Source organism: Cupressus sempervirens, chromosome 3 (genome assembly GCF_028749045.1).
Source record: "Cupressus sempervirens isolate cs-2001-9-10 chromosome 3, ASM2874904v1, whole genome shotgun sequence".
NCBI classification, from domain to species: domain Eukaryota; kingdom Viridiplantae; phylum Streptophyta; class Pinopsida; order Cupressales; family Cupressaceae; genus Cupressus; species Cupressus sempervirens.
Window position 1 is genome coordinate 1,098,487,066 of NC_143120.1, and position 12,065 is coordinate 1,098,499,130.

General features: G+C 37.1%; 1 protein-coding gene across 2 annotated transcripts in view; it reads left to right on the top strand.

Moving 5' to 3' along the window:
* LOC149570612 (nuclear pore complex protein NUP160-like) overlaps positions 1-12,065 on the top strand; it is a 278,470-nt gene that overhangs the window by 36,283 nt on the left and 230,122 nt on the right. For both annotated transcript variants that reach the window (XM_089823186.1, XM_089823185.1), the window contains exons 2-3: positions 5,512-5,644; positions 5,945-6,209. In XM_089823186.1, coding sequence (XP_089679312.1) covers positions 5,512-5,644; positions 5,945-6,209 — 398 coding nt within the window. The remainder of the gene's footprint in view (positions 1-5,511; positions 5,645-5,944; positions 6,210-12,065) is intronic.

Sequence of the window (12,065 nt, forward strand, 5' to 3'; positions counted from 1 at the left end):
TAAGGTGGGAAGATGCCTCTATGCAAATGGGTTGTCTTTTAATGTTGTCCGCTCTCCGTTTTGGAAGGACATGTTGAGGGGTGCCAATGAAGCTCCAAAAGGGTATTGTAGCCCCGGTTATGAGAAAGTGCGCACCACCTTGTTGGATATGAGGTCCAACGGGTTGAAAATCAATTGAAGCCCATAAGGGACTCATGGGTTGAAACAGGGGTGACAATTGTTTCAGATGGCTGGAAGGATTCTAGGAACCGTCCCTTGATCAATGTCCTTGCCGTGTCCCCTAAAGGGGCAATGTTTCTGAAAGCGGTGGATTGTGAGGGCAAAGTAAAAGATGGGCCATTTATTGCTAATATCTTAATTGAGGCCATTGAACAAGTGGGTGCAAGAAACGTTGTCCAAGTCATAACGGACAACGCAAAGAATTGTAGAGCAGCAGGTTGGTTGAATCACGATATCCACATATCTTTTGGACACCTTGTGCAGTCCATTCACTCAATCTTATGCTACAAAAGATTGGGAACCAAATTGAGTGGATCAAAACAGTGTATGAAGAGGCTGAGGACATACAAATGTTTGTCACAAACCACCACATGACTCAATCTCTTTTCAGGAACTACTCAAAATTGGAGCTATTGGAGGTAAATGAACTTGAACTCAAATTAGTAATTTAATTTTTAATATTTGACAATTTCTGATTTTTCATATTTTACTTGTGCAATTGCCAATGTGTATACTTTTCTTAGTTTTCTAAAATATGTATCTAATAGTTGTTTTTTGCTCTAATTTATGTCACAGGTTGCTGAGACCCGTTTTGCATCACATATAATCGTCTTAAGACGACTTGTGCAAGTGAAAGATGCACTTCAAGGTATGGTAATCAGCAACAATTGGGGTGTATGGAAGCAAAATAACACTGAAAGGGCAAACAAAATAAAGGATAGGCTATTGGCTGACTCATGGTGGGAACGTGTGGAATATCTCCTTAAGATCACCGAGCCCATTATGAGCATGCTTAGGTACACTGACATGGATAGGCCTTGCCTTGGAGAGATCTATGATGGCATAGACTCAATGATCGAGAAGATCAGGCAAGTTATAAATGAGCAGGAGCAAGATCCGCAAGAGACCTTTTTCAAACAAGTGCAAAAAATTATTGATGAAAGATGGAACAAAATGACCACTCCATTACATTTGCTTGCCTATGCCTTGACCCCCAAATACTAGAGCTCACAATATTGTGATCTACCAGGAAGGTTGCCACCATACAGAGATATGGAAGTGTCTGACGGGTACCAGGCAGCATTTAGAAGAATATTTCCTGATGATGATATAAGAGATGTAATCATGGATGAGTTCATAGCATTTGTCAATGCTACAGGTCTAAGTAATGATGCTCTTCGTCATCGGTTCAAGAAGCATGCTCATGGTTGGTGGTACCTCCATGGCCAAAAATTCCGAACATTGCAGCCCCTTGCAATCAAAGTTATATCACAAGTAAGTTTTATTTATTTTTAAATTAGCTCACTTTATCTTCAAAAGAATTTTTTAATAAGATTGAATTAATTCCTTTTTAATTGCCTACCCTATGTTGTCTTTATAGGTTGCTAGTTCTTCTGCATCAGAAAGAAATTGGAGCACCTATTCTTTCATCCACTCGGTGAAGCGCAATAGGTTGTAATAAAAAAAAGCCGAGAACCTGGTATTTGTGCATAACAACTTGCGCCTTCTTTCACACAAGAGTCAAGAATACAAAGAAGGGGAGACAAAGAAGTGGGATGTAGATGCAGAGATTGCGGACTTGGATGCTTCCACTGCTGCGCTTACAATTGATGATTTTGATAACTTTGATGCCAATACCATTGTTGATTCTGCTGCTGATCCCATTGGCCTTGGTGCAAGTAATAGCGTAGGCGAAGAAGGAGGAGATGAAGAAGAAGATGAAGAAGAAGAAGATGAATATGAAGAAGATGAAGATGAAGAATGAAGAACTTAGAACTAGAAATTCAAAATTTTAATAGATTTTCATTCTATTAGTTACTGTTAAACATTGAATGTGAAACAATGACACTTGAACTTGATATTTTAAATGTTTTGAATCTTTCATCTTTGATGTTGAAGTTGATTGAATTATGTTACTATATGATGGTATGCTCACCATGATACATTGATATGTTATTGTTTATGCTGTTTTAAAGTTTTAAATGTGTTTATGGTACTATGCTACATTCTAATTTTAACTCATGCTTCATAAAAATGTATATATATATATATTTATAATTTTTACATGTTTTTGTACTAACGAACCCAAACGAACCCAAACCCCTTTCCAAAATTTCGTCGAACCAGCGAACCGGTTCTCGAACCCGAACCCGGAACCGAACCACGAACCGGCAACTTAGTCTATAAGCAATTAAGGTGATATATGGCATGCTAGAATATTTTAGGGGTGTGGCGGAGGGCAACATGGAGCTTGTGTGGCCATACGTACTGCTTGTTTGAGTCTTCTTCCTCTATATTTATATGTTGGCCCCAATTTTCTCTAATCAAAACAGTAGCTCCTCCATGCCTTTTGCCACTATCAGTTCTTTCATTCAAAACTGATGCTTTTTTACATCACTCAAACTCTGGAATTTTACATCTGTTTGCATTCATGTCTATATTTAAGAAAGATAATGTCTTTACCTTTAGCTTAGGGCCCTTCCCTTTGTGCTCTTCTCCATGGGTAACCTTTGCAACTCAATCTAAGCAGAGTTATGTGTAACCTTTCCAACTTAATCTAAGCAGAGTTATGTGTTCTTGGGGAGCCCCAAGTTCCTATTTCTTATGTGTCATTTTGTTGTTGATTTGGGCCCTACCATTTGTAAACAAACCCATTTTCCACATCTCTTCTTGCTGAATTAGGGTAAGATCCTCATCAAAGTATTTGCATGTGCCTTTGGGGAACCCCTTGCTCAATATCATAATTTTGTCTTCTATGTTTCAAGTAACCATTATATGCTTGCTCATGTTATCTTTTGTGCTTGCTGAATTATTCCATACTCTAAATGATCTTTAAGGAAGTCCCTTGTTATTTTTTTTGAATTTTTCCCTTTTTCCACTGTCTTTTAACCCTTTAATGATGATATTTTCTGCCTTCTCATTTCTGTCTTTCTCTTCTTGCCTCCTTAGATGTTTTTCTATGAGCTCACTTGGCATGTTTGATGGCCCCTTTACTACTTGTGTCCATGACTGGACCTGTTCTATTTGTTCTCTTAATTGGTTTTCTTTTAATGTCATGTTTTCTATTGCAGATTGTTTGTGGGTTATTATCTCTTTCAGTTCCACTTAATTTGCTTTGTTCTGTTGTTTTCATTTTCTTTAATGTCTGCCATTTCAAAATCAGCCCATATTCACCTTTTTTCATGTTAAACTGTAATTTTTGTGGCTGCTCTCTGAGTGATTTGTTCTCCCTTGCTAGTTTTAGATTATTTTTTGTGATCACATATATCTTGAAGATATGCTATTGAGAACATAATCAATGCCAGCACCATTTCCATGAGGGAAAGTGCATAAATCTATGAATAATGATGAGAGCTAATTAAGAACGTGGATTCTGAGATACTGCCAGATGGAGAAGGTGATTACAATAAGCTGTGGAAAGACAGTTCTTGCCTGCTGAAATCCTTGATAAACCAAACTCATTTGCATCTAAATCCTAAGGAAAATCTCTTCATTAGCAAGATTATGAATGGACATCTGGAGGGTGTGGGTGGAAGCATTCAAGTCTTGAGAAGGATAAAATCACCCAATTAGGAGTATTGGGAAATCCTTGGATAAAGAAAAGTAAAACTAAAAGTAAAGATTTGCCTCTATATAAACAACATACGTGTAAGAGACAAGCAGGAAATAGACTGTAGCAGTGCAAATATCCTGAAGCATGGGCATGCCCCGTTGACCTTGGATCACATAACTCTGGAGTGTAAATTAAAATGCTAAATACAGAATCCTAGATCAGATGTTGTTGCGAAAGAATGAACCACTGCTCTTGAACCATACGCATTTCCTAATCTACAGGTCTCACATTGGAAGGTAGAGGTGCAGACATAACTTGTAACTGTAGCGAGAGCCCTGAGCTTGTGGATTTCAATAAGAATGATAACATCCCTAAAAACAATAGCATCTTGAAAGGTACTTGGAGAGGACCATACAAGATCGTTTCAATTTTAATGGGCATGCCCCGTTGACCTTGGATCACATAACTCTGGAGTGTAAATTGAAATGCTAAATAAAGAATCCTAGATCAGATGTTGTTGCGAAAGAATGAACCACTGCTCTTGAACCATATGCATTTCCTAATCTACAGGTCTCACATTGGAAGGTAGAGGTGCAGACGTAACTGTAGCGAGAGCCCTGAGCTTGTGGATTTCAATAAGAATGATAACATCCCTAAAAACAATAGCATCTTGAAAGGTACTTGGAGAGGACCATACAAGATCGTTTCAATTTTAATAGGCAATGGGGATGTTATACCCACCAAATGAGACTCAAGAATGTAGTCATGTAAACAACCCAAAGCGTCATAATCTTTGGGTTTGGGTATCACAAATAATAACATTGCAGTCATTAATAATGGGTCACTTTTCTTTTTTGGCAGCAACAACCAAATAATTAGCCTTTTGAAGCTTCTCCACCTGAAATCATGTGAGAACAACATTCTGAAATACTTTCAGAGAGATAAAACTATTTTTTCGCTGTAATACATTGTAAATGCTATCAATTTCATTGGAAGTGATCACAAGGGTGTAATGTGGAGTCAAACAAGCTCTGTCTAGGGAGATTTCTTTCGGAGACCTTGAAGGAAGCTGTGACATACCTGAAGGGGCTCAGTTGTGTTAGGAAGCCTAGGAACCTGGAGATTAAATGCTTTGGCAAGTTGATCCTCCTCTTTATTAAATTTGGCCTGAGAACTATTGCAGAAACAGGAGGGATTTCTAACCATCTTTAACCACTTAAACTGACAGGCGTTTTATTCATTCACCTCTTTCTTGACAGCATCTTGATGTGCTGTTGTTTTTACCTTAAGATGCTCATAGTTTAGGAACAACTTGCTTTTTACAATCAAGGAAAGAGTCTCTCGGCATTGCTGGAAGTGTGAATTGATGGCAGAATTATTGATGACTATGTTAAATAATATTTGAGTATTCTGTGATGTTGGTGCCATCAATTTGTCAAATAATTAACCAGAATAGGGCTTTTTATTAATTTGTTGTTACAGCCAATTGTTTATCGCTAAATGAAAAATGAAAGTTCATTAAGTTATGCTTTGTTTGAGAAACCTTTTTGAAATTTAAAGAAAATACTTCAGTTTTCAGACTGTTTATAAACTCATTGTGCTCTGACACTTCCAGATTTTATCTGGTTGAGTTGAAGAAAACTTGTTTCTCAGCTTCTTTAAAGGTTGCAAGCTTCATATTCTGTACTTCTGGTAGTATAGCTGGATTCTTATTGTCTTGAGCTTCTTTTACAAACCAGGCGTGTGCACAAAGATTTGCCCAATGTGTTGGAGCTAATGGAATGGTCATTTCGGCGGGAACCTCCGAGATATGGCTTGCACATTACTTTTCAGGATTCACTTTTTCCATTTGTATCTATCTTCAAGCATCAGGTAGTTTCCAACGTTCAGACATGCCATTAAATTTTTAGTTTCTTTGTGAGCATATGTGACAAGTACAACTGTACTGATAATTGTTTTTTACATTTTAGCATTGATTTGATGGTTCAGGGTGATTTTTTTAATTTTTTAAAGGCACAACCACTTTGTGCTGTTTAAATTTTCTAAGGAGATGTTTGAAGGCTATTTCAAAATTATGCATATCTTTACATGTTCTGTGGCCATCTTTTCCTTGCTTTATTTGTCCTAATTATATTGTTGCATTTATTGAACAGTGTTGTTTGTATGATGCAGATGAATAACACTGCTGGAAATTTGTTACTTTATGCAATAACAACTTCAGGATTTGCATACCTGATCAAATTAAAGTCTTTAGCTGCTTATCGGTCTGGAGAAATTTTACATAACAATGAGCTGATACAGCTTGATTTATCTGAGAATCTTGCTTGCTTAGATAAAATAACAGCAGTAACTGTAGCTGCTGGCATATTGTGCGTAGGAGGCCAAAATGGGTCTATTTTGTGTCATCAACTTGGTCAACTTGATCAGAGTGCTCACGGTATTGTAGAATATGAAAAATTCGATTTATTATTCTTGTTCATATGTCATTTCAAGAACTTATTCCTTTTCCGTTGTGTACCGATGAACAATATTTAAAGTTTTTGGATGCTGGATACTGTTTTTTAGTATGTCTAACAGACATGTCATTTACATTAATCAATTAATTTGAACACTGTGTTACAAGGTTTGTTGAGAACCCAGCTTATACTGGAACTGGTTTGAACTGGGTACAGATGGATTTTCATTTATCCCATGTACACCAGGCCAAATCCAGACAACATGAAAATAGTAGAAATAGCTTAAAAAAAACCTCACTCATACTAGTGGTCAAAAATAACTTCCAAGGCAATGCCATCTTGATTTATCTGGAACGTATGATAATTGACATTTAAATATTAATTACCATAGATGTTCAATCTTCTGTATTTTATTTTGTATATTTTCTGCAAATTATGGATTTTTATATACATATATCTAATTTATACATATACATATATAGATCCAAATACAATATATATATATATATATATATATATATACTAGAAACCATAATTTGCACAAATATACAGAAAATTAAATATAGAACATAGCTCATAATTACAACTATAATGCTATGCTCCACGGGGACGCGTCCCCTGCCTCTGTACCCTAGTACCCGTACCGGGTACGAAACGGGGACGCGGGTACGGATTTTGGCCGTACCCTGTGACGTCCTTTTTTTGAAAAATTCAGAAACGTCCCCGAAACGGCCAATTTTTTTGGGCAGGAAACTTGGGGACGGCCAGCAGTATCGGGGACAGTTTTGCCGTCCCCTATCCGTCCCCGAAACTGCTGGCCGTCCCCTTTTTTCCAGTCAATCTGGTAAAGGCAAAGCATCCCCAAAAAAATATTTTTTCCTAATTTTTGTTGTTCGTGTGGCCCCTAGTCATCTTAAAGACACAATAACAATATGCAACCCATATTTGGTCCATTAAAACACTAACTCTTCTACTCATTTTTCGATTTAACATACTTGCTAAGAGGAAGGAAGAAAACATAAGAGCAGTAGCAGCAATGAGCAAAGATTGTGTTTAGTGAGGCAAGACTGCGTTCGGTATTTACTATTTACTAACTATTTTAGTTGGACTTTTCTTTATTTCATTCTGATTTCAGCATGATACTTGAAGCCTTCAGGCATTTTAATTTTTGCTATATATGTATGTGATATTGTTATAATGGAAGCGCTTAGTATTTGCCATTTGATAATATTCCATGTATTTATCTTCTAAAATGTCTATGGTGAATGGTTTATCAATGTTATGATATACATATTTGAATTTTGTCTCTATATTAAAAAAAATCCACTATGTTTTTAATCGCCGTCCCCTGATGTCCCGTCCCCTAAATTTTGGCTTCGACCCGTACCCGTACCGGAAACACGTCCCCGTCCCCTAAAACGTCCCCGTCCCGGAAACTCCGTGGAACATAGCTATAATGTATTGTCAAATTTTACATATCAGTTTGGGTTTGCTCATTTGGGGTTCAGGTTTGTTGCTACAGCGATTTGTTTTCCAGGTTTAGTATGATTGTGTTTGTTTGTAATAGTTATATTGTAAAGTCTGGAAATTAAAATGAAAATGTCAATTGCCATATGTTACAAATAATTTAGTTTGAGTTTGCTGATTTTGGGTTCAGGTCCCTCTCTTATTGAGATGTAAACCATAAATGACCGAACTGAAGTCGAAAGTAAGAACAAATTGTCCCCAGTTATTAAAGGCATTCAGGTCACAAAACATGACAGTTGTTTTCTCTCTTTCTAAGAAGGCTTAGATTCTTTAAGTAATCTTTATGAGTTATTATGTTATTTTTATTCCATTTTTTATTAGGCGCCATGGATTGGATTTTATTGGTTGCTTCTCAATTGACGAGTTTGAAGGTATTTTATTTTTATAAGATTGATCTAGAGGCCTTTACATTAAGAGATAAACTAAACACATTATGCATTATATACTAAGGAGATTATTAAGATAATAGATAAGCTTCTATTATTAGTTAATAGTTATTTCCTTTAGCCTATATTATTACGAGTTTGAAGGTAGATAACTGTTTGTTTTTTTTCCGCTAGAATAGAAAGTCTATTCTTTACGATTGTTTCCTAAGGAAACATCGTTTCATTCTTTTGTATATATTGACCTCTCGGTCTTTGTCAATATCAAGCAAGTATTTTACCAATTACATTGTAATATGGTATAAGAGCCAATTCTTTGAATTTTTTTGAAAAATTTAATAATTTCTTGTTTAAAATTAAGAGAGCAATATTTTTTGAAATTATTTTCTGTGATATTTTCTTTTTATTTCCTTTTTTTGCAACTGCCGTCTGTTTTTTGATTTTGTGCACATTTCTGCCATTTTTTGTGGCTTTTTTTGCAGCAGGGTCATTTGTTATCAAAATTCTAATTTTTTGTACCAGATCAATTTGTTTTTATAATTTCTTCGTGGGTTTTTTCGAGATCTCAACTGGGTTGTCTGTTTTTTTTGAGTGCCTCAATTTTCAAGCCAGCGGATTTTGAGATCGACAAAATATTCTTTTTGGTTTTTTTGAGCTGTCTTCTAGGTACCCCTTCAAATGTTTTGGGTCTTGCATTTTTTTGCCTTAAAGTACGCGCCTTCACAATTTTTTACGCCTTTTCATTGAAAAATGTTCTTTGGCATCTTTGACTAATATTTTGCTCTATAGCAATTTCAAAATTCATTGGTCCGAATTATGGCACTTGGAGGCAACATATCATAGAAATTGTTGAATGTCGAAATATTGATCAGATTGTCCTGGGTGTTACACAGCGTCCGAATGCCCCTGGTACTGATCAAGATACATGAGATTTGAATAATCGGGAGGCGATGATGCTTCTCAAATTATCTGTAGTTGATAATCAACTCTATCATTATCCATTTGACAAGACAGTTGCCGAGATATGGGCACATTGCAAAAATCTTCATGAGACTTCTGACAAAAGCAGAGCTTTCTTCTTGAAGAACACTCTATTTTCTATTATCATTGATGAGTGAACATCGCTTTAGGTTCACTTGAATAGGATTCAGTAAATTCGTGATTAGTTGCTTGCCATTGGTTGCAAGATGGTGGAAGAGAACATTGTGGTAATCACTTTGAGGAGTTTACCCAAGTTCGATGAGTATTTTATTAAGATTCTCAACATCACTTCTTCTGGTGTTGATTTGAAATTCATAGAGCTTTGCACACACTCCTACTTCAACAAGATCGATGGAAACAACAGTTCAGTAGCAGTTCCAACTCCACCTCTTCAGAGCAAGCCTTTGCTGCTTAATCCTTTCAGAAGGATAAAGCCAAGTCTCAGTAGTCTTCTCAGCAGAAATCCTTTGCTCCAGATTCAGAAGGCTCTTCAAAGAACATTCAATGCAACTATTGCCACAAGTTTGGTTACATGAAGGTTGAATGTCAGATACATTTAGCTACCCAATCTAAGCAATCAGGTTCATAGCTCAAAGCAAACAGTGCAGAGCATATTGAGCAGACAGAATCTGCCATTTTCTCCTTCATGGCTAAAATGCCTGCAGATGATGTGAAGTCATCTTCCTGTTATATTGATTAAGGTGCCTCTCATCACTTCACCCACTGCAGAGACTGGTTCACTGATTACCATCCTTATTCAAACTTTGTTATTTTTGGTTGCGGAGAAGAGTACATAGTTGTTGGCAAAGGCAACATTCGGATTCAGTTTTTTGGGAGGAATCTCATTATCCTTGATGTGTACTACGTTCTAGGTATGGAACTATATCTACTCGCAGTCAGTTAGTTACTATAACATTTTCCATAGTTGAATGTCACCTTCAGCTCACATTAGTGTACCATCATTGATAGGGTGACTTAGTCTATATTATTGTAGTGGGTCTTGAGGATCATGGTCTTTTTTGACTTACTGATTCTGGTGATTCTTTGGACTTAGCTATGGCTGCTTTGCGGTCTTCTATTAGCACACTTTTGCATTAGCGGTATGGGCACTTAAATGTTTATTATCTCTCTCAGCTTGCTTGGGAAGAGCTTGTCCTCGGTTTGCTAGAGGTTTAGACTCAACAACTTGGAGCATGTGATGCATGCCAGGTTTGGAAGCAACATTGCACACCTTTCACCAGTCGCAATTCATGGTGAGCTTCTCAGGTACTTTAGCTTGCTCAAGCCAATATCCATGGCCCTATGGCCACTCCTTCCGTTCTTGGGTCTAGGTATTTTCTGTTGTTTGTTGATGATTTCAGTAGAAAAATGTGGGTATGTTTTTTTAAAAAGAAATCATATGCATTTCCTAAATTTCAGAAGTGTAAACCTTTAGTTGAAAAAGTCTGGGAAATCTGTTGTTACTCTTAGATCAGAAAATGAGGGGGGAGGAAATTTGTTCTAATGCATTCTCTAGCTTCTTGGATACTCATGGTATCAAACGTTAGTTAACCACACCCCACACACCACAACAAAACAATGTAGTCGAACGTTGGAACAAAATAATCACCGAGATGGCTTGATCTATGCTCAAACATAGACATGTTCCAAAGAAGTTCTGGGCAGAAGTAGTTAACACTATAGTTTATCTTTTAAATTGGTCAGCTACAGTGGCGGTCAAAGGTAAAACTCTAAAAGAGGCTTGGTCAGGCCGCAAGCCTAGAATCATTCACATGAACGTTTTTGGCTCTCTTGCTTTTGTTTGGAATCCTAATGAGTCATGCACCAAGTTGGATGCCAAGAGTCAAAAACTCATGGTTGCTAGATATAATAGTCTTCACAAAGCCTACTGCTTGATTGACACTAAGTCATCTCGCCTCTTGTACAGTGGTGATGTAGTCTTTGATGAACAACGAGGACTATTCATGCCTGTTTCCCTTGATCTTGATCCAGCAGACCAACCTATGAAGGCTCATGATTTGAGAGTTAGGCTTCCATTAGGTCCACCCAGTGGAGGGCTCCAATAGCTCCCACGGCTCTAGGGATACTAGTCATCCTTGTACAAATACCTCTAGCTTCTCTTATAGGATCACCTAGATTTGTAGATGCTTCACCTGAGTTTGATCTAGATTGTTCTGATGAGGAATCTGATTATAGAGTGTCTCCTGATACTAATATTGGTCATTGTCCTCTTTGGCCCAAGTGGTGGGCTAAGACACTTGCTGATCTTTGTGATGATGAGCTCATTGATGGGAGAACAACTCAAAAAAAGAGCAAACCTATAGAGAGTTAATTTTGTTCTTATGGCCAACATTCATAGTGTGTTTGAACCTCAAACATATTCCCGAGGCTAAAGTAATTCTAGAATGGGAAGAAGCTATGACATTTGAACACTAGAGCTTGTTGAAGAATAACACCTGGGTCCTTTCTAATCTTCCACCAAGGAAGAAACCCATTGGCTACAAATGGGTTTACAAACTCAAATACAAATCTGATTGTGTTTTCGATAAGCACAAAGCTTGTTTATTTGCAAAGGGCTTTTCTCAGTGTCAAAGCATTGATTATGAGGAGACCTTTGCTCCTACTGCAAAGATGAGTACAATCAAATTAGTCCTAGCCATTTCAACACAGTTTGGCTGGAAGGTCCATCATATGGACGTTGAGAGTGCTTTACTGAATGGTGACCTACATGAAGAGGTCTACATGACACGACCTCTTGGTTTCAATGTTGTTGGTAAAGAACATTAGGTTCTCAGATTAGTGAAATCTCTTTATGGCTTGAAGCAGGCCCCTTGGGCATGATACATGGAAATTGATAAGTACCCCAATGATCAAGGCTTCTAGAGGAGTTCTTTAGACTCAAATTTGTACATCAAGACTACTGACAGTGACATCATCCTTTTGGTT